The sequence below is a fragment of the Pelecanus crispus genome, chromosome Z, assembly GCF_030463565.1.
Source record: "Pelecanus crispus isolate bPelCri1 chromosome Z, bPelCri1.pri, whole genome shotgun sequence".
Classification (NCBI taxonomy): Eukaryota; Metazoa; Chordata; class Aves; order Pelecaniformes; family Pelecanidae; genus Pelecanus; species Pelecanus crispus.
In genome coordinates, this window is record NC_134676.1 from 46,135,995 (window position 1) to 46,160,149 (window position 24,155).

At 39.5% G+C, this 24,155-nt stretch overlaps 1 protein-coding gene across 1 annotated transcript in view; it reads right to left on the bottom strand.

The window, feature by feature from the left end:
- The window catches only part of PTCH1 (patched 1), a 67,117-nt gene that overhangs the window by 27,622 nt on the left and 15,340 nt on the right, over nt 1–24,155 (bottom strand). The window contains exons 3-12 of the mRNA XM_075725929.1: nt 15,924–16,113; nt 14,554–14,623; nt 14,350–14,441; nt 12,731–12,929; nt 11,977–12,098; nt 10,524–10,671; nt 9,626–9,757; nt 9,162–9,317; nt 8,434–8,532; nt 6,989–7,114 (exon numbers count right to left, since the gene is read on the bottom strand). Of these exons, the coding sequence (XP_075582044.1) occupies nt 6,989–7,114; nt 8,434–8,532; nt 9,162–9,317; nt 9,626–9,757; nt 10,524–10,671; nt 11,977–12,098; nt 12,731–12,929; nt 14,350–14,441; nt 14,554–14,623; nt 15,924–16,113 (1,334 nt within the window). The remainder of the gene's footprint in view (nt 1–6,988; nt 7,115–8,433; nt 8,533–9,161; nt 9,318–9,625; nt 9,758–10,523; nt 10,672–11,976; nt 12,099–12,730; nt 12,930–14,349; nt 14,442–14,553; nt 14,624–15,923; nt 16,114–24,155) is intronic.

The following is a 24,155-nucleotide window of genomic DNA, read 5'->3' on the forward strand; positions in this document are numbered from 1 at the left end:
AAGCGATGTCGTTACTAAGCTTCATGTAGGGCATCAGCTTTACAAAGCATAAAATTTCTTTTCAGTTCTCACCCATTCACCCATTTATCATGTCAACCCGTCAGATGCTTTCAAGCTTTTCCCTGAGGAAGCTGGGAGATACACTTTTACATTCCCATTTCATTATAGTAGGCCTATTGTAGTTATTTCATTTCTTTTAATAATTAACTTCATATTATTTTAATATAGCTGTGCCTGGAGATGTGGTGATGATTTTTTAAGTGGAAAAACAGAGTCAACAAATCATACTTTTGCATGAGATTCTGCCATAGAGTCTCACAGTAAAAAAATACGGAAGCAAAAGCAAACCTGGAACTAGAACTGAAGTTCTCACATTTAAGGGATCTGAAGTAATTTAACCATCACAATAACATTAAAGCACATTATGAAATCAGAAATGAAATGGAAGATTTAAGTAAGTTTTAATGAAACTGTTCTATTTAGTAAAATATTATGCACTTGATGTACTTAAAAGTCTAGCCAAAAAGAGCAACATTTTGGGTTTATCAGGGATTACTTTTAAAGGAGAACCAAAATTATCCAACACCACATAGTAAATCTACACATTAATATGCTTGTGTTTAACAGATCTTGATTAATGAGCCAGTCTACCAAAACGAGTCCTAAATTGGAACAAGAATACATCTTAAATTGGAACAAGAATACTTGGTTTAATTTGTAAGGCGAACGTTATGTAATGAAAAAACCAACCTCCCCGCCCACCCCCTTTCAAACCGTACTTTAAACCCTTTCCCACACAGAGATTCCCAGAGAATCTCCATAAACATATGTGGTGCAGCATCTATCATTATTATTAATAGCATTTATTTGTAATGCAGAATTGTTAGGAGGACTAGTCATCACAAAGGGAAAGCCTGGGCACAGATGGGACTGGAAGATAGTTATATCTATCTATAGAGTAGGAGAGACACTGGGGAAAAAAAAGTTTGAGCCATCAACAGGTGAAAAAAACCCTTGAAATCCTTGTATTTTACCCATTAGATAAGCAGTAGCTGTCTCAGTAGTAGCCCAGTTTCATGTTAAGGAAATCATATAAACTGCCAAGCACCTCCATCTGTAACTTCTGAAGTAACAACTGCTTGTGTTAAAACAGTCATTAAAAAAAGAACAAAAGTTGGGCTACAAAAATGAAGTCACTGACCTGGTATAAACAGGCCCTCCCTTTTCCAAAATAAATGAGTGGCTGCTTTTGATGTTGAAAAATCAGGCCTCAAAACTGGCAGCTCAAAAAATGTGATATCCAAAATCCATGTTTTAAAAGTTCTTGACTTACGTGTCAAATAAATAATATAAATTGCCTAAATAATGCAGTTTTTATTTTTGTGTGTCTCTATCTGTGAAAATCAAAGTACTAACATATTGAATGATTTTTAGGGTTTTGAAGCTGTCAAAGTATAATAAAAAGACTAGATACTGGTTTTACTTTTCTGAGAGTGACAGAATCAACTAGTTATGCAAACATTTTCTAGTCATTTCAATCATAAATATATTGTATACAAAAGTGGGTTTTATTGGTGTTTCTCTTTTGTTGTCGCCAGCCTGCCTGAAGTAAGATTTTGGTCCTGCTAGTTCTCTGTAGACATAACTACTAGAACAGAATTTACCCAGTACTTAAAGCCAAATTACTATCTAACCATCATTGAGAGAAAAGATCCAATGACAACTTCATGATTTATAAATATCCACACAGAAAGGTATGTAAGGTCACAGCCAAGACATTAAAATTAAGTGATTTCCTTTTGATCCTCTCTAGAATTAATTGAGATCTGTCACAGAAACAAATGGCTGCTGTTGCAAGCAAGGTGTTTGTTGGACCTAGTTCATACAACTCTTTCTTTATTGCTGCTAAACCATAGAAGGTTGAATCACCCATATTAACGTGAATAATTAGTTGTGTCTAACCAAGATCTTCTATCAAGGATTAGCTAAGGTTTATTGAGATTTGGAAAAAACAGCTGAGGCCTGACTCAATAATTCTGACTCCTCCCAGCATGGCTGAAAAACTAACTTAAGTCCTCTGTTCCTGCTCCATAAACTGCAAATACTTCACACCTTATCAGCTCCCTTTGTAGATCCCAACATCCTTGAACCTCAAATGTCGCTCAACCTGAAACTAATACTTAAGTGTATGGTAGAGATTCCATTAAATTTATATTCACACTTGATTTTATGTGAAGCATCAAAACTAATCCAACAACACATAGTAAATCTGCCTATTAACATGGTCTCTCTTTTTAGAACTAAATTTTCCATTGTGCCATCCTGGTGTTGATGTACTAACCCTGCAAGTACAATAATTTTAAACAATCCTGTCTGTTCTGATTTGTACTTAAATAGATTCCTAGAGGTTAACACCACACTTCCTACATATTGCACACTGCCTCTCCGCCACCCACCTCCCCAGCATTTCAAGGATGTAACGGTTCTCAGTTTTCACAATTAAATACAGAAAATATTGTTCTTGCATCAATTCTGGTTTGTTGTACCGTCAAAAAACACCCCACGACTTGATAAGGAGAGAGAAGGGAGAACTGTTGAGGTCTGACTCAATCTCCGCCCTGATGCATCAGCCCCCGCTTCCCCTCCCAACACCATTCAGACATCTGCTGTCTGGGAATGGGAACATATGAGAAATGTGATCATGGCAATACCCACAATCTGTAACAATTACATTGATTGGAAAAGCACGAACAAAAAACCGTGGTGGTAGCAGAACTTCCAGATACAGGCAATCTGTTAGCAGCACCCAAGCTGACAGCACGCTTAGGATTTTTGGGGAGAGGGCATCTCTCACCCCTTCAGAGATGAATGGTCAAATGGCTGAGGACGGGGCCTCAGACCTCTTCCTTGTGAAATCAACAAATGTAAGATTAGTCCTAGAAGGGATAAAATGGGGCCTACTCAAGAGTGTGAAATGAAGGCATTCAGTGAAATGAGATCAGAGAGCGGAAGAAAAATTCCATTAATCAGAAAAAAATGTTGGTCACTTTCTGAGAAAAATGCCCCGCTTTTCTGCATCTTTTCATAAATGCAGAGCCTAAAAATATTATTGCTGCTGCAACTGTTACCAGAGACAGAAGAATGGCAGTCTGTGCTGGAGGCAGCAAGGGAGAGGCGAGCCAGGCTGGTAGGCTGGGGCCCCGCCGAAGGTATGCGCTGCTATGTGCCATTCCTGGCAGCCCACCCAAGGAGAACGGGTGTGCTGCATAGCCAGAGGTGATGAACAGACGAGGAGGTCTGTCAGGGAAACTTCCACCCTACCGCTGCCTATCTGCAACTCCCTCCTGACAGCGCACAGGCTTGGATCTCCCCCTGGCCCTCCCCTTTCCCCCTTAGGCTTTAAATTTCCTTGTTAAATTCTCATGTCAGGAGCAGGGAAAAGGTAAATGACGAGGGTAAAAGGAGCGGACAAACCACTTCAGCAGAGTAAGATAATGGAATGAGCTTAAAAACTTAGGTCCTTTCTCTCCACAAACCTACCACCACCACCTGGTAATGCACTTTTACATTTAGGAAAAAAACTTGTCATTCTTACTGTAAGGGAAAAAGTTACCGCTAAGACTTACTGGGAAAAGTTCCACCCCTGCTCATTAGTGAATCCACACCACTCCTCTGCTGTTAGGGGAGGAAGTTTCTGGTGTAAGCAAGAAGAGATAGATGAATTTTTGTGAAGCTGGGCAGAATTTAATCCATAATGGTGTCCGAATAGTCTGTCTGAGGAAAGAATTCAGCCCGGCAGTAGTTACACTCTGCCTTGCCTGCCTTCATTTATACTCAAAACACAGGGCTATGCTTAAGACATTCCTACTGCAAACTTCAAAAACTTTCAGTGGATTTCTCTGATAACCTCCATCACAATTTTAAGAAATGGAACACATCTGAAAACTCAGGACCTACTCCTTCAAAGTCCTGAGCACTCATACAGGTGATTCTTGCGACTGAGTATTTGGAACATGTTCAGCCTCTCAAAGCCCTAAAACTGCTTAAATAAGGGACTAATAAGATGAACAAATGAAAAAAGTTAACACAGTGAAAGAGCTAAAGCAGTCCCTATCTGCATAATACAATTTATTTTTAAAATCTCACTTTCAAAAGGACTGATTTCCATTTTTTAAAACTCGGCAAGAACTAACCCTAGCAAATTCCTAAGACAGCATCCGACTTGCAGTGTTTGAGTTCCATAAAGTAAATGAACAACTCAGAGGTACCAATGAACTGCTTTAGCTGGCAGAACAGAACAGAAGCAGAGAAAGAAGAAAACATTGATATGCAAAACGTGAGCTTCTAACTAAAAGTTGGGCTTGCAGATGCAGGAAACCATGTATTCTCCCTCAGCAGCTGAGCTATTTTACAGATACTGGGCCTCAAAAGTTATGGGAACTTTGACAATTATCTTGCAATGTCTTAAGAAAAGTGAATGAAGAGAAAAACAAGGTCAAGAGCAATCCTTTTTTTAAGCTCATCTGTTAAAAATTCACTGTCTAGATGAGAAGAAGGCAGCATCTGTGAAAAGTAAATGCACTATTTCATTGCCTTCTAAGTCTTGCTAGGAAGCTATCAAAGACTGCAAGGACTTCTTGTTTAAACAAGCCTGAGTAAGAGGAGGAGGGAGGAAGAAGACTGTAAATAAAGAAATCCATATATAAATATAGACCACCCACCAAAATCTGCCATGGTTATCTGATTCTGAATGTTGTGATTAATGTATTGCCTGATTTTGATTTTACCTGGTAAAGCTAAGCAAAGCAAGTAATAGATGTTCCTTTCCAACAACAAAGGATGTTATTTTAATGGTTTCTAACTTACATACATATCAGTTAAATATATTGCTCTAGCACCAATAAATCTTCATTACAGGTCTCCAGCTGCCCTTTTTTTGCACGTTTTTCCATCTCTTATATACATATAAGGGGTTACTATGTGCAAGCAAAGACAAATTACAGATGCATGTGAGAAAAGATTGAGCAACTCAAACATTAATTTCTGGACACCCAAACATTCCTACACATAAGTTCCATATTAATCACTGCCTTAAAAAGGACTTTGATCGTGATGTTTTTATTCTGAATAATATCAACATGTTCATACATGAATATGTTGAAATCTCACTGGAAACTTTTTGTTTGTCATTTTGCTATGCAGACTTCATTTTCTGAACTTTCAGTGACTCAGTCTACAGCATGGCAGCAGGCAAAAGGAAAGACTTTAGGAAAGATATATTTAAGCTTTACAGTAACAATTACAGATTACAGTAACAATTACAGCTGTTTTCTCTAAATATGTTCCAAAGGCAACCTTGTCACGTTCTGATGTGAAGAGTGTGAAGAGCAAGAACAGAGGAAGGCTGAGCAAAATTTGATCAGATAAGGAAGAACTAATTTTGGTGGCTCCCACGCAACAGCTTAGGCGTGTCATTAGGACAGAATGACCCATCTCTGTTGAGTACTTCTTATGAGACGCGTTTAGGCTGAAGTAACTTCTGTAAAGCACAGGTACTGCAAACCCTGACAAAACAAGCCTTCTCCTCTGATTCCTAGTGAAGATGGCCAGTATCCTGTTAGCTGCTTAAGGCTGAATGTTTGAAATCGGGCCACAGATTTAGGAGACATAAATAACTTCTTCCAGTCAAAGAAGTGTTACATTTCAAAAAATATTTCACACATTGACACGCTGACATATTTTGCCATAAAATAGAACAATTTTCTGTCCCGTCACCTGTAAGAAGAGACATCTAGGTTTTGGCAAATCAGCAGAGCTAAATACTGCTAACCATTCAGGACTAAGGATCTAGTTTCATTTGCCACAGACATCTGCTAAACAATCCGGAAAACCAGGGAGGCCTTTACTTTCTCTATTATTGACCACTGAATTGCCTATTTAGAACGACATGGTAAACAAATTATTAACACTTACTAGTAAGGTAACTGCAATCACAACAGTTTACCATTTTACACCTTAATGCAGGCATACTTAAATCTCTGAAAACAGAAATAATTGCCACATGTATTATGAAAAACTGCAGCCGTTGCTTCCTCTGGGTAGCCAAGGCTTCAAGGAGAATGAAAAATGATTGACAAATGAGGCTACAGCAGAAGAAAAGTAACTACTGAAAAAGTACAGTTTGCCTGCTCTGCACCAAGGTCACCCAGTGCTATAAATTGCTTGTGTATTAAAGCAGTGTCAGAGGAGAAATTCCCAAAGCCTTCTTCAGAGAGCCCTTACTTTTAGAAGAAAGCTTTCTCCAGCATCCTTAATATTTCCTATTCCTGAAGGTATACTATCACAAACAAATACAAGAAGACAAAGAGAGAAGGAGAGAGCGAGCGATACATGGTTCAGCACATAAAATTCACATTTTCTCTCAAAGCAGTTGGAACGTAAAATTCTTGAAGTTTTCTCCAAGTTTGCTAAAATTACATTGGGTGCAAGGCAGTACAAACTGCTGCAGTAATAATTAATATAGCAAATGCACATTCGCTGCTGTCATTGCACTTTGGTTACAGTTTTTAAGAGCAGCAAACTGGACAAACGTGAATGAAAGGATTAAATTCCTACTGAGGAATGTTACAGTACACACTACAGTATAGTCTACTCCTCTTGACTTAAGAACACAAATCTTTCTGGAGACTTGTTTCTCCTTAGTTGCATACACCTTGGTTTTTGCACTCAACCCAGCTGTGATGGGGCAGGGTATTCTTTCGCCTGCTGACAGGATGCGAGACTCCAGGCATGAGAAATCAGAGGAGCAGAGTCAAGGGCAGACAGCAGTTGTTATTACCCAAATCTATGGTAACAGTGATCGCAAACTGGTTCAGTGAACTGCAGCAGCACTGAACGCAGATGTTAACACTACCACTAACAGGTATCATCACTGGCCTTCCATGATGGGACCATGCATAAGAGCTAACAAAATAGCATATAAACTTACTTGGAGTGAAAATGCTCGTAAAGCAGGAATAGGGATTAAGGCAGCCATAAAGAAAGCAGTAACATTGCTGATAGATGTAAGGGCTACACTTGCTCCTGTTCGCTTCAAACATTCACCTGTTCTGTCCTGCAAAACAAATGACGTATCTTAAAAGTCAAATGAATAAGGTGATGTCCTGCAAACAAAGGGGTCATCCTACAGATATTACACAGTAACAGTGAAAAATTATTACAATGAAATTCCGAGTACAAGTGTGCATTTGAAAGTATGTGAGAATAAACAATATACTAAGTATACTGTTCAGGAGAAAAGCAGACGACACATGAAGTGCTCATGTTTTTTGCAGGTAGAAAACATTACCAAAGCTGATTCTAGCTTCAGAACACAAAACTAAGTGGGTACTGACATTATATTAAATACATCTGTAATTAAGTAGGATGTATTTCCTACCAGTGGAGTCACTTGGTGTTCTCATTTTTCAGACAAAATAAGCATGTATTAAAAGCATAGAGGCATAACATAGCTACACATCTTGAAGAAGTATGTAACAAAACAATAAAACAACCCAAAACCCAGGGACCACACACAAAAACCACAAAGAAATCAAGATAAGCACATGACCTTTTCCCAACCCAACAGGATATTTTGAAGCATATGGAGGTTATAGTAGAGTGGTTGTAGTGCCTGCATGCCAAACCAGCTGGAAAGAGCACATGGAAGACATTGCTTGTACAAAACAGAATGGGCAAATACATGTTGCTTTTAAATGGTTTGTACCTTGGATATGAAACTTTGGACTGAGGGTAAAAAGGTCAATAAAAGCGAAGGATCACAAAAGTGACGACATCTGAGATTTCATAACATTGATACGTTATTCTTTGAAATGTCATGGTCAATGATAAACATCAGAAAAGAAAAACAGAAAAATATACAAAGTAACTCAAATTTAAGTCCATCACAAGTAGGTAAAGGTAACAGTTGATACAAATAAATAAATGTTTGTTTTCTAAGCTGTCCTCCTTCTTTCTTTTCACCTTAACATCTCTGTGTTCTTCCATTAAAAGCATTCTATCATTTAACTGTCAGGCTCATATTTCAGTTTGTTCCTAAATTTACAATTTTTGCTGAAATTTTGGCAGAATTTGGATTACGTAAATTAGGCTTCATGTGAAGCTATAAATTAAATTTCCAAGACAAAATAAATCCAAAACACTATTAAAAAAAAAAAGAAAAAAAGAATGTGAACATTCAAAAAAATTCTAGGATGACATGCATTTCCACCATTTCCTATTTTGACAGACATAAGAATTTCGAGACCCTAGAAAAAGCTTTTGAGAAAAAAACTGGGTTTTTTTAATCACTACTAATTAATTCTGGATACAGTTATCATTTCCTATATGAAGCCTTTTGTTTTATCTTCCCTCAAATCCCCATTTTGTTATTACCTCGAATGGAATTCTCTTATTCTGCCCTGTTTCGCTAAATGCATGTGCCAGAAGGAAAACATCATCTACACCAACTCCAAGAGCAAGAAAAGGCAAAACCTTGGGGGAGAAACAAAACAAACAAAAACCAAGAAGGTTGTTTTATGATCTGCCATGCAGCTAGCCATTAAATGGCTAATTAAAGCAACTTTTACATTACACTGTACACAAATCCAAGGGTAAAATGCAAATTAAAAGGATGCAATACAGCTATTAACTTTTGTTCTGGAATACTGCTGAGGAACTTGCAGTATACCATTTACAGGTACAAAATCTCACTAAAAGTAATTCAAGTTTTGGGTAGACAAAGAGTATCTGATAATAATCCAAGTTATATTCAAAATAATTTCAGAATTTGAACATCCTGATATATTCAGATGTAAAGACAAAATCTGCAGCTTCTAATGTACAACTGGATGCCTCCACCCATACTGGGACACAGAAAAATCAAATAACCCAGAATCTAGTAATCATACAAACTACACGATACCTGCTTTTTTCTTTAATATCATTTGGCAGGATGATCACTTAATTTCTCACAGCATAAGCTATGAGATAGGAGAAAGGCACAAGTAAAAATCTAGAGCCAAAATAATTTTGCACTTTTTTTCCCCCCTCACAGATTCAGTTGTGTTCATTTCCTAACAGAGTACTTGTAATTTAACAGCAGACTTCTGTCTCCTAAATACCTGAGTTGTGGCAGCATTAAAGGAAATTCCAATCAATGAGCACAGGCCCAATCCTGCAGCCACTGAGAGTGCAACCAACAAGACTCCTGCCAGCCCCACGGCACCCTGAGACTTGGCACAGTCCCACCGCAGCATTGTTAAACAGGCGTAGGCAAGCTAAAGCAAGGGGAGGGGGGAGGAGAAGGAGTTGGGGGAAAAAAAGCAAAATATTAGAATGGATCCTTCTCTAACAGCTATCTCTCCCCACCCAAAATACAAATCCTTAAAAACATTTTTAAACAGAACAGACACATCACAGATGTTACACAGAGGAACAGGTGACAAGCCTGAGGCAAAAGTTTACAAACGGTAGTTTTTATTTCGAATATACCTAAAATGTTCTGGACTACTGACTGGTAACGATAAAGCAGATATTTAAGCCCTGCTCTACTACCAGAGATAATGAAATAAATTTATTTTATTACCATTAGTAAGTAGCCACTAGCTACTCTGATAACACTGACATCAGAAAATGACTTTAGGATGTCATCCAGGGTGGTTGTAGTAAAGGAAAGCACCTTCTGAGTAGAGTTTTGTGCGACACTTTGATGAACAACCTGTGAAAAGAAAAATAAAACTCGGGTGTGACTAAAAAAAAATTCATTACCACCTTCTACAGCACACATCTGAAATCAACTACTTTGGCCTTAATGTTCCTGCAAAAGCCCACACCCTACACAGAGATGATGCTGATGCTATGCAGATGTGTTTGGCAATTATTTCTTGCAAGCTACTGACTATGAGACAAGAATTTGCATCCTTCAGGAAAGCCTACTGCATTCCCAGCCCATTCCAAACGTTTAACTTGAATCCTCTTCCCATAACTCCACCATGGATTTGCTGCAGTGCGAGTTTTGCCTTTAACCCAAGGCCAGCAATCTCTTTGGGCCGTTCCTCTTTCCCCCCTGCCTGGCCATTGGCAGAGGTCAGAAGCAGCGCAGCAGAGGTCAGAGCTTGGGACACAGAGGCCAGGCACTGTCACACAGCCTCCCTGCCCGGGCTGCCACTGGGAGAGCAGCCCATGGCTGGCTAATGTTTTCCAGACACCTTTAGAATAACCAAACCACCAAAAACTTTTAAATTCCAGCTAGCTCTTTGGTTCCTTCTCAGCCCCAGCAAAGCAAAAATGCACTAGACAGCAAAGAGCAAAACCTTCATGGCTTCATGGGGGAGGGCAGGAAACAAACCAAAAACCCACAGCTTAAAAACTGGGAGGCAACGACTCAGTTCTGGTCTAGCATCTTCTTGAAGAAATACTGTAAAAACCTGTGACAGAAGGCAGTGGATCTCACAGCATGATATCTAGGTTATTTTCAATTTTACCTCAACATACATCCTCTGCCAGGCTTCCAGAATTGCTGCTGCCTTATCCTCATTCCAGTTGATATGTGAAACATATTCATACCCCTTGAAGTGCTCATACATTTGCTTAGGAGTCATTAACTGAAACATGGTTTGCAAAGCTTGGGCACTGTGACATGGAGAGAAGGGAGAGGAGGAAGAAGCACAAAATGAGCATTTTCAGGAAATTATTTTCATGGCATCAAGTCCCAAATAAGACCCTGATGGGAGCTGGCATGAGCTCTTGATTTTATAGGGCACATGTTCATATTAAAATTGAACAGAGTAGAATTATTCTACTGTGTATTTGGTGCAGCTGTAGTGGTCTACGCAGTATTGAGGCTAAATCTGGTTTCACTGAAGTTAATTAGAGTTTTGCCATTATTTTCAATAGGATCAGTTTCAGGAGCAAAGAATGTAACCCTACAAATCAGTTATAAAGATCATGATTGATAGACAGATTACTGTGAGGATGCCACAGAACAGTTATTTCTGCGAGACCTTGTAAATGCTATTGGTGATTTGTCATTTGAAGACCTTGGTCTTTTTCATCCCTTGGAGAGAAACACCAAATTAAACTCCTGGTGCCTGACAAGCTGCAAGGAGTACACAATGGCAGTAACTATCCATCCTGAACTTCCACAGTATGCAACTGTATCCAACAATTTTAGAAGCTTAAGGAACTATTTTATTTTTCACTAAAAATATATTCTTTGGCTACTTGTTGAAAGACTTACCAATGTTTAGTGTGAATATAAAAAAGGCCAAAATTCATATTAAAAGTTCCAGTAAAAGTTCTCTGTATTAAATATGAAAGCATTATGCTTTACTTAGTTTAGTATGGCCTACATTTTTCAGAACAGTTCTATTTCACATGTTTTTCCCCCATTTAAGTCCAGTGTTCCATGACTTCTTCAAGAAGTCTGAAACAAAGGGGTTTGTTTTATCACTCAAAACTGTATTAAAGATGTAGGGACATAAAAATAGACTTTTCTCTGTATTATCTTGAACAAACAGTTCAGTGGAGATTCTGGAATTCTGAGAGAAGTCAAATGAGTGAGCACAATATCAAAATTATTTTTCCCCCTTTTTCCTTTGATCATATTTCAAAACATGATCAAAGGTGTTCAGTGCTTTATAACACAGTTCAATGCTTTATACATACATTCTAAACAACAAAGTTGCCAGGAAAAAGCTTTCTGAGTGACATCCACTATCATTCTGAGGTTAGAAGCAAGAAGAAATGATGCCTCTTTAAATTTAAACAATTGTCTAATCACTCTTTTAAATTCCCTTCTCTTGAGGCATCTCTTCCTAAACTAGGATTCATAATACACATGAAGGGCAGTAGATTTTGCACGGTCTTCCCCCCATGCCCCAAAACCCAAACTCTAACAAAGAAAAATTTTGAAATTTGCTTTAAACAGTTGTTTACCTGACAAGTTTGCCAGAACTGTTCTTGACTGTACCACCTATAATCAACTCCTCCTGCCAATGCATATATTTTCTTGACAGTCCATAGCATCCACCACTCAAAACAAGGGCTATATCAAGAGGCTAGAAAAAGTTATAAAGAAGCAATTAATCAGTTTTATAACTTTAGACAAACTCATACCATAATTCAACACCCAGTGTACTAGAATAACAGATATTAAAGACAATCTAGGAGGTCTATAAAGAGAAATGTCTTCAACAAATGAAGTTGAACAAATCAGCCAGATACTTGTTGACCAGATGGCAGTTTCTCCAAAGCCTGATAAAGGGTTATATAAAATTGGGGCCCATGACTTCAAATTCTTCCCAAAAATCAACAGAACTGGTGCTACTTGAAGTAAGGCTTTGCTGCGTGGTGTGAGTGTATAGCAGCAGCTCTATTCTAACAGTGGCTATGTCTGAGGCATCAGGTTTGCTGAAATGCCACATCACCACGCTGCCACACCCAGCCAGTAGCTGACAACTGTACTCTCACTCTAAACACGTGCGATTAAGCACTGCATCACAGAACGAGGGGAAGTTTGTGACTGTGGGCTAACAGCATACAGCATATAACGGGAACAGAAAAATGACATCACTCAAGAATACAAACTATGCATCGCTTGGAAGAAAATGGTACCTTCTTCTCTCCTCTCTGACCTCCCCCCCACCCTGGCCTCCCTTGAAAAGATATGCACAAAGACAAGCAAACTTACTTTGGTGGAATTTTTATTGGGAGCTGTGATTGGGCAATCAGGATCAGCAGGATTCAGGCAGGGTCGATCCATATAACCATGACCAACCTCCGCTTTATTCAGCATTTCTTCCCAGCTCTCCACTTGGTAGTTTATTTTCTTTAACTCTTCCAAGAATTCTAAGGGGTCAAAGTTGATCCACTGCAAAGGAGGCTTCCCTCTGCAAGAGAAACCAGGAGAAAATGACACACACAAAGAAGACAAAAGAAGTACTGAAATAAACATGCTTTTAAAATTCATATTTGTCCAAATAATTGAGTTATTTTCTGTTACAAGTTAAACCCTTTTCTGGTAAGGTTGTTTCATAAAATGTAAGGCGTGTTTTAATTAGACTTGTTAATGTGCAGCCCAGTTGTAATTTTAACAAAAATACTCAGTTCTTACAAAGTTACTGTATAAAACAGAATTTTCACAGGTTAAAAAGTACTTCCATTTACAAGCAGAGCAAAACAAATCATCAAGCACCTAAGTAACAAAAAAGCAGCCAACTGCTGCTTCAAAGAAGTAGGGGAGGAGGGGAGAGGGAAAGAAGAGAGGGGGCTGAGGAAAGAAAGCCTTTCTCATAGTATCAGATTACTTCTTGCTAGTCTAATAATCATCTTGCAAATGTAATCAATCAATATAGCTGATTGTTGTTTATCTATAACAATATTGCACTCCTTCAAATACCCTGGCAGCTTGACTATCAACCATCAAGCTTTCCTGCTACCATGACTGTCACCACTATCACTGTCACGTCTCCCACCCCCCACTTCTGAATTTGTGATGTTGCCAGACTAGAAAGGCTTTTGGCTGCCTTATTCTGTGGTTCAAACCACACTGTATCTGCTTAACCAGGCTTAAGTCATTATTCCGAATCTCCCAACCAGAAAACACAAACCCCCTTATTTCCCCATCTAAAACTGTACACTAAAGGTTAGGAGATGGCCATTGCAAATTGCTTTTACAGAGACGCGCAAACCAGGACAGAAACAATAACTCAAATGCTAACTCTTGCATAATTAACAGAAAATGCCTGCACAGATTAACAATTAACTCTTTAAAGGATTCAGGGCATATAATATCACACTTGTAAACTGTGAGAAACCACCCATAAAAGATACTATATGGTTCCTCTAATGATCTCATAAGCAAAGGATTTGTTCTTTATTGCTTAGGAAGACTTGAGATTTAACCCAAGACATCTTCTTAGGAATAAAGTTCCCAGCCAATCAACGTTTTTGTATTTTATGGAAAAAAACCAAACCACCAGAAACAAGTTTATTTCAGGGAAAAAAAAGGCATTAAATTTTTAAAGCTTGAATTCAGAACTTACATTTTATTTTGCATGCTAGTAGAGTAAGAAAAATAACATAGGATTTAAATAGATGCCTAGAAATCATCTTTTAGAAACAGGAAAATGTTTGTTCAATGAAAAAAAAAAAAATCCATGCATATTTTCTGTGGAGACACTCCACTTTCTCTTTTATTTTTCTGTTAAACCAGAATCTGAATAAACAATGGGAATGCAACTGAAAAATCATACACAGCTATACAATTACAGTCAGTCAGACCAGAAAGTTATAAAAACCCATGCTTACAATAGATAGGCAGTTCCTGACTGTAGCTTTGCTCCCTCCCAGAAGCAGTCCAAAGGAGTGATAATTAAGCAAGGATAAAGATATTCTATGATCTGTCAAAATCAGAAAGGGGAAAAACACAGTTATACTAGAATATCATCAAAGCAGCACAAGCTGAATCATGAGAATATACAGATCTTATAACTAAATGCCTGCTACACATACCTGGTCCATGTAACCTGCTTCTGTGATGAGTTCTCCTGATTTATAACACAAATGTTCCAATTTCCACTGTCTGTAAGAAACATAAAAAATGATTTTTTTTTCTTGCACAATTACTGAAAGTAATTGTAAAGTGTAACAGATTTAAAATTGCAACTCATAGACACATATTGGCCTCAAGCAGCAAATCATTGAGAAAGGCAAATATTATTCAGCATAGATACACTACACCTCACGAAAAAAGCAAAGGCCTTTCTTTTTGTAGTTACAGACTAGATGCTTGTTTCAGTTATTCTCACATTCTCTGTAAAACTCATTAGAAATAATGGAGCTGCTTTTGGATGAACAGGCTAGTCAACACACGTTAAAGGGAGAGAAACCCATCTTTCTATAAATGAGACCACTTGTGACTTAAGGTATCACCCAGTGACACAAGCGAGAGAGAAGCCAGCTCCAGCTCAGAGGACTAGAATATTCCCAGCTGACGCACACATGCAGAAGAAAAGAAACCATTACGACTTCTGCCTTCCTTTTTCAGCTCTGTTACAACTTCCACTGCCATGACTTCGAACGCCTTAGACAAGGCAGGAGCTGGGTAGAAGGTAATCGGAGCCTCGGCGTTAGTTCACTGAAGCATCAGTTGGATGTGCTGAAAAGATGTGCTGAAAGACAGGGGGCTTCATGCCTTGCAGGCAGCACCCCCAGGCACATCACCATGCAAGCAGTAACCCTGGAGGAACCACTTTTCAGGGAGACATCTCACTAGCCCAAAGCTGGTACCTTCCTAAGGTGCACCTTTATCATTTTTTTGTTGGACAGCACACAACTCCCAGCCTTCAGTATGTGCACACAGACACTCTGAAGGCCAACTCTGTCTACATTATTAAACAGCTCTTATTCCACCCACTGCCATTTCTCACGCATCTGCATTTCCCTTTATATCCAAACTATTGGAAGGATAGTAACCTGTGCCGCTGTTCACAGTCATGTACCTCCTGATGGTGTCAGCAAGTGAATTCAACTCTAATATGGAAGGATTTTCAATGTTAGGGATCCCATCCATAAGGTCCTGTGTTTAAGAGCACAGACATCACTCCTTTACCAAGACAAATGCTGGATATTGTAGCACTGCTCATAGGGGTACACATTCAGAATCTCTTCCAACAGCACTTACCCCATCTGATGTGTTAAAAGCCAACTGGTCACTGTCATGCCACAACATGAAGTACCAGAAACCAGTGACATTCAAATCAAAACACAGTCCTAAGGGAAAGCCTATGAAGTGCTAACCATTTAAAAATACATGGAGGGAAGCATGTGCCCACTTTTTAGCTGTTACAGATGATGAAGAAAACTTCTGCTTCTTCCCTTACCTGTTGTACATATAGACATGTACTCTGCTGGCCTGAAGCGCAGAGTCAAGGTGCTGTCGGAGTGCTTCTGTTGTTAGTACATTAGCACCATCTTCCTGTGGAGTCTGGATCATGAGCTGGGGGTTAAACATGGCCTCTTCTCCAATCTTCTGCCGTGTGTAATTTAACTCCCGACTCACTCGTCCACCAACTGATGGATAAATATCAACAGCTTTGTATTAGCCAGTAACTGCTTATTCTGGGTTCACTTGATGAGCGCTCTCCAGTCAGAAAAACTTGACCATGTGCATGACTATTCTGTCTCAAACTGATCACAGTATAACTCTAAAACTAATTATTTTAGTAACACTGCAACAAAAAAACCACACTCCTCATTAAAATACCATTGCCTCTGCTGCACTAAAACATTGATGCGTAAACTGGAACCTCAAACAGTTTTTTCTACATTATAACCAATCTCCCATATGTAAAAATTAAAAAAAAGAAAGAAAAAAGAAAAACCTTTTCCTTGCAGACCAGACCAAATACTACATTACAATTTTTTACACTTGTATAAACAGTCTACTCCAATAGCACGTTTCAAGATAAATGGCTTTAATTTACACTCTTCTCCTAAATGATTTGGCAAAGGCAGAAGGAGAATGTTTCTCTTAAGTTAAAAAAAGGAAGGAGCAAAAGAATAAGTGAGCATGAGTACTTCTTTCAGCCCTAAATAAAAAAGAAAAAAAATAGTAAGTTCACATAAAGAGATGCAGTTTTGAGTATAGCAGAAAGGACTGTCTACAGCTAATTTACCCCAGTGGTCCAGTACCTGCATAACATGCTGTGAGGCAGGAGATCATTCATGTGCAACATCTGTTTTTAAACCCACATGAGCTGAACAGTGTGCTCCACATTAAAACGTGGTGGAGAAAAAAAAAAAAAAAAAAAAAGAAGAAAAAGGCAGAGGGAGACTGCAAAGTCAACAGGCTCTAGAGGGAGCCATATTCAATTTGCCTTGCCAGAAAACACTACATCAGAATGGAAAATTATCTTCCCTCTTACAAAAAAGCATTCAGCGAGAGTTCATATACTTTATATAACCTCCCCTGTAGCCTCTCTAGCAAATGCATGTGGGAGGCGGGGTCAATTAATTCAGGCCATTAGCTGAATCAATACCACATCCAGATGAGGAGGACAAGAATAACCACCAACATGTTGTTTCCATCCCTTACAATTTATTACCTTTATTGCTCTGCAAAGTCCAAGCTACAGACAGACCTGGTCTAATTTGTTACATTTTTTTCAGTCCTAATCAGCTTGGCACTGGTGATCTGAATTACTGCCAAAGTTTAGGTCTGCAACAGTGTGAACAGAAATTAGGCATGTACATCTCTCTCTTCCTAGGCCGTGTAACAGAAGACTGATCTGTAACCAGTTGGTGGTGTGGGAGATAACATTCCCAAGCCTGAACAGGGACATACTTTTTCAATCACTTGGGCCTCTAACCCACCCATAACCCTCCTGGGGCTAAAAGGACCACCAGGCAAGGAGCTGAGCCCCTGCATGGATGAAGCAGTCGGAATGACACCCTCAACGATTAAACCGTACAGTCATTCTGGCACAAAGGATTGTTTAATTTCAAGAATTCTTTGAAGAAGTAAGTGTTTCCACAACACACTCCATTTTTTCAGCCTGTCACTGTGGGATTACCTCCTTCACACCAAGTAACAGTGACCAGCTCACAGTAAGAAAAAAATAAAAATCAAAGTACAACTTCTTTACCTAGAGTCCCTTTATAACTTAACATCCCTCTTACTACCATGAGAGAACATACAATCATTGAGACTGCATAGGCATAGTAACAAAAAGCTATTGTTAATTTTTATCAAGAATTAAACCCTAAAAATACTTTCACTCATGAGGCTCATGTTCATGCTCACTGCTGTCTTTCTCCACCAACCAGCAGTCTATGACATGCTAATAAATTTTACTTCATCTTACAGGAATATGGGGTGGGGGTGAGAGAGCAGAGTTATCCTAATCTGTATGTCTTGGAACCAGAGCTTTCTTTTGCAGTCCTTTATGCTGCAAGTGCTTCCAAAGACAAAATGCCTCTCCCCCTCTTTTGTGTCTCAATGCCAGCCAAGACAATAAAGCCCCAATTTTATGAGGACTGTGGAGTCTACCATAAACTTCTACTCCTGGTACTATATTCTCTTCCATTCCACCCACACTTTCCTTTTGAATTTAACCAGGATTTGGACCAACAAATCATACTCCATGCAAGACAAAGGGTGGCATTCCTATCTCTGCTGAAAGTGACCAACTGTTTACTATCAACAGAAATGATTGCTTCCTAATCAAGGTCCTGTCAAACCACATTAACTTCACTGAACAAGGCAGATTTAGCTAATCAAAATTGCATCACACAAGTCAGTCATCAGAACAGAAGCTGTTTTTTTCCCCTTTTAACATTCAAAACAGGAATAGCAAAACCACCCAAGAAGGCGGGTGCACGTTCCAGAACCCAGCGACAGATCTGCTCTGCATTCTTCTCAAGGCATTACACCATTTAATTATTTCTTTGATGGGTCCGTTATGTACATTTCTTCAGCCAGAATAAAAATAACTCCACATGCAAATGTAGATACTTTATACAATGTAACACTCAGGTATAAAGAAACTATAAATGTAGATTGCAGAGCAAAATTCTGATTGCCAAAGTCAGATTATGTGAAAACACATGGACAGACCAGAAGCAGATGGATACATCAGCGGCCTTTCAACATATCAGAAGTAATAACGAGCAAAAGGGAAGGCAAAAAAGAAAAATTGAAGATGCTTCTACCAATTATGTTTTCATTTATTTTAATTGAAAGTTTGCAAAGATCACTGGAGGCTGCCGCACCCAGAGATCTTAAGCCTCCACAGTCAGCACGATCAGCTGAATATGCACTTTTTAAAAATCAACTGGTCTTACTACCTCCCCCCCCCCACCCCCCCATTATCCATGGCTAGTGCAAAAACCTAGCAGAGAAACCACTAAAAATGTCAGTGAAATGTACCTGAAGCCTCTGGCCTCATTGTGCTGAACACACGAAATACTATGCTCAACACTTGCGCACTAAGAAAAAAAATATATACATTACGGTCATCACAGGATTTCCATACTATAGGACAAATGATATAATGGAAAACATGACCAATGAACAAAATGCTGGTGTTTTGTGGTTTTCCTTTATGGATTCTGTTTTCTTGTATTTGTTGACAACAACATTTTACACTCAAAATGCTACTGACTTATATTGTATGTATGGCATACAGTACAGTATTGTATTCCATATGAAGGACAGACAGAACTATTTCACTTTAATATTCTGGTGACAAAATCCACACATCACTGTCCTTTTTCAATGTATCAAAAGCTACTTGATGGTATTCCAAGTCCTTTATTACATGATTCCTTATGATTTAGTGCCTAGATGGCGAAGTTGGTGGCACAAATTCCCACAAGCCAAAATGCTGATTTAAATTACAGATCGGTACATTGTTTCATGGCACAATGCAGCACTTTGTACACTATCCTTCCAGCAGCGTCATCAGGTTCTGGGTGTCTGCCTGCTAGAAATGAGATACTACGCCATCTGTACAATTTAGCTAACAAATTAAAAAAAAAGGGGGGGGGGGGGGCGGGGGGGGGGTATCACAACAAAGTAATAACACCAGTGTCCTGGCACCGTTTCTCACTTAATGTATCAGTTTCTAATTCTCAAGAATGTGTTTGAAGGCCAGTATTCAACATAAGACACTTTTAGTGCCAGCATCTTTGTTGCTGAGTATTAGTTCTTGTTAAAAACCTGGTTTTCCCAGAGAAAAGTATCTCCCCTTCGCCCCCTCCCCAATATCCACAGGCTTCCCTCTTAGCTCTCTGCCAGAACACAAGACATCTGCCTTGAGCAAGTCAGCATCCCATACCGTGAAACATGCCGCTGCTCCTCGTGAACTTCCCCACCGACCTGAACGGAAGCTGGTCAAGGTACTAAATTCTTTGCCCTTCTGAAGGGCCTGAAAAGAGCAGTAATTGTCAGTATGGATGCTGGGTTGCTAAGAAATATGTAAGGACCACCACGTCTCCCTCCCCCAAGAGCAATGAACAGCTGTCAGGTGGTAACAAGTTTTAGTCATCCCTAACTTGAGGCAGGCCTGAACCATGACCTGTAGGTGAAAGGCTCTAGATCCCATTACCAAGCACCGGGGTCACAGTCTCAGTGTTTCACTCACCACACATAAATATACTTTGGTGCATCCTAAGTGAGAAGCACCCAGAAAAACAAAACTGCTTGCCTCTAGCGTTCATTTGCAAAACACTGATGCACCCTCCAATGACGTAAGAGTGAAACTGTATGTTTTCATCGGCACAATTTCTGACATATTTTCTTCCACCAACTTACCAACGATTTCAAAGTTACTGGGTCATTCAGCTCCTGTGCTCATTTCCACCGTGAATGTCACTGTCTTACCTACACCTTTCCCACAATTAGCATTAAAAATTTATGTGGCGTACATTAACATAAAGAACTCTGGAATCCACCACCGGGAACTGCAGTCCCTTCCACTCTGAGTAGTCTCAGGAGTTAAGTTTGACCTCTGCTACACTAAGAGATCAATCCTAAATGAAGCCATGAGTGATAGCCAAAAATCACCGCTTGTTAGTTTACTGTCCAGTTGCTCAAAAGGCATGTAATATTTATTTTTCAGAATATCTTACAATGTTCCATTTCAGGTTACTGGAATTGCATCATATAGCCTGAGGTTTTGTTATTTTTTTCGGACATGAACACTACCTCTATTAACCATTCAATAGTTACCTTGTGCACAACTGTGCAACAAGTAGCTTAGTAGAAAGCAAGCTCTCTCTAAAAAAGAACATTCCTGAGAGCCAAACACCTGGAATAAAAATGTTTGCCTACCCGTGTGGAGGTCAGACTTTGAGAAACCAAAGATTTCCAGAATACCTACTGGCTTTGGAGCCCAAGTTCTTCTGTGACAAGCTTAAGGTGCGTGAACGGAGCAAAATTTTCCGGAGAACCTTCCTTCTGAAGACTATGGGCCTTAAGGTGTTTCCACTTCAGCACTTGTAGGGGGAGCTTTTTCATTTTTCCAGGACTGTAAATGTGTAGCTTTAGAGCAATCCAGCCCAACCTTTTGACAGTGACAACTACAGGCACTAAAATCGTATTTCTAATCGTCACGGACACATCACACGGTGTTTTCATTTCATCCCTTCAAAAGATGCAGACCCGTTTTGATAAATCAGATGTGTAGATTAGTACCCTTACAATGCTTACATTACAGCCTGAGCAATAGCCAGTGCAGGCAGCCTCTGCAATTTGGAATACCTGTTATCACCACAACAGAAACCAAAGAGAAACAGAAAATAAAAACCCTTCCTGACTCAGTAACCATATAAAAACAAAGACTGAGAATAATATCCCAATGTGTTCCCTGAGACTCAACCTTTACCAACCAACCTAAAAAGCAGCAGTGTGCAGAGAAAGACAAGGACAGCTCAGGCTTGCAAGGAGAACAGACAGCCCCCTGCTATGCGATGCGCTCCGCCCTGGGCAAGCGCCAGGGAGAGCTGCAGGCGCCTTGCCTTCTCTCCCTTCAGCACCCTCTCGCTGCCGGGATGGGAACCTGGAAGGGTCTTTGCCTTCATACCTCTCTCCCTGGCATCCTGCATAACCCATCTCCCTCAACTACGACTGCTGCTAAGGGCTTCTTTCTACTCTGCTTCCTCACGTAGTCTCTCCTTGTGCTGTTCCCCTGTGCATCTCCTTTACACATGTACACAGGTGTTACTCAAAAACTACAAAATGAAACTAATTTCAGTCCATTATGATGGTACACAAGATAAGCCAGCGAGCCACAGCTTTGCCTCCCTGTCCTAATTGCATACTGGGATTAGAAGTGCTCACACCTGCTATATACCAGAAGGTAGCAGCTAATGACACCAATGACAATTTCCATTTTTATTGATAAAGGAGCACAGACCTCATGACAACAAAAGATAGCAGCCAAGTACTACTCACACGGGATCGAAACCTATAAAGAAACTGAGATAAACAGTTGAAGTTCTCTGGCAGATACAAAGACTACCCTGCCTCTTACTGGGCACAGAAAAATAATGGCCTTTTGATTTAAAGCTTCCCATTGCTCTCTAGGGAGTTCTGTCTTCACCTTCCCTCGGATGTTTGAGCTTGTCTGTGCTGCTCTTTGTCAGCAACAGAATATAGTTCTTCTGCACACAGACAGCATTAGTTAACACCCTGACAGAAGAGCAGGGAAGACAGCACCTTCCTGAGAATTATCATTCTCTAGGCCTGACTGGCAGAGTACAGGGGCAAAACTGTTTGCTGGGAGGAAGTGCAAAACACTGTCATTTAAATTTAAGTTTAGTCAGCACAAGAAATGGGACTGGTTGGCATGTCCACTTCTTTAAACTTTTAAAATGCTGTCTACTTGTAGAGTCAGAAATGCAATTGTTTTACACGGTTGACCTCTGAATTTATTAACTACTGACTGTACAACATTATTGTGTATTTGATGTATCTGATATTCTAACAATGCTAAGGATGGCTCTCATAAGACCATCAGGATTACATCACTAAAAAGTTTTGGCTACCTGCAATGATTTCTTTCTGCTCATCTGTTTAACTATGCAAAATAAAGACTTCGTAGGGAGTGACTGAAATTGAACCACCAAGAAAAAAAAAAAATCCCTTGAGAAATGATGAGCTTAACAAGAGCTAGAACACAGTGGTAAGCAATCAGCGTCTTAAAGAGATTACATGGTCGTTCAATGGGCTGTGCAACAGCTCCATGAAAAATTATCATCTTTATCATGTAATTAGACATGATCTATGCCACCACTGGACTACAGGCAGTCAGAAATTCCATGCTGTGTCTAGGTTTTCTTGCACGGCATTTACTCTGCTGAATACACATCTCCGTGTTTGTATAGCTCACATGGAGTAGCGACAGTTGTGCCTGCCCAGGTTAAGACAATGTGCACCCTGCCATCTCCCTTCCCAACATCCAGATGGGCATTCTACGCTTCTCCTTATCCCCCATTATAATGTCCAACAAAAGGACACTGTCTGTCTAGAATACCACCACATCCCAATGTGAAGATTTAACCAACTTCCGTCTCTCTTTAGCACCACTGACTTCTAGGAAAATCTAGAAGCAATGTGACCATCTCAACCATTTCTGTCACACTGAGGATTAGATAACACTATGTTCATCATTTTTGCTTAGGAAAAAAAAAAAGAAAAAGCAAAGATAAAAAGACTGTGGCCAACAGATGCAAAAAAGTTACAAAAAAACCCCATAACAAAGCACTTCAGAAGGCTGCTTTTTATCTCCCAAGCCATCATATGATATGAGTTAAGCTACTCCTCACACATGCTGGGGATGACTCCAGTGTTGCTGTTACAAATTTCATTAATGCTGACATGATTATGGATAGCAAAAATAAAAACACACATCAAAGATGGCTTTTCATTCTGTCACAGTTTGACAAAGTTTAGAGCTGTGACAAGGACACAAAGCTGTCTGCATACTCAAGAAGACAGCCCAACAACAGCTGCCTCTGCTTGTAGGGGGAAACGGTCCCTGCAATTTTAGGAGCTAAAACCTTTCCTTTCCAAAAATCAAGTAAAAGCTGGTTTTACGTGTATGTATCTGTATTGCCCACAGGCAGAAAAATATTATTTCTGATTGGATAAAATAGACAGATTGCTAAAAAAAATTAGACCTTTTTTGATGCATTTCTTGCTTGGTGCCCCTCTGGGTTGAGAAACTGGAAAAGTGCAGTAAAAAACACAGCAAAACAAACACACTGAACACTACAAACTGAAAATGAAAAGCAAGCAGCTTTGAAATGTACAATAATATACAAAACTGGTACATGCAATTCAAACTTTCCAATTAAACATAAAATGCAGTAGCTGCTTACTGAGCTGCGACACATGTCCTTGGTAACAGGATATGAGCTGTTCACCTCTGGGTCACTGGTTCTAATCCAGCCAGGAACAATAGTGACCACAAGTTGTTTACCATCTGACAGCTGTTTGCTAGCTTATGTGAAATGAGTTGGTGGTCTCAGTCCATTTCCTAGCGGGCAGGTGTCCATATTATAGAAAACCACCATCACAATTGGCATCCTTGTTGACCACGCCAACAAAG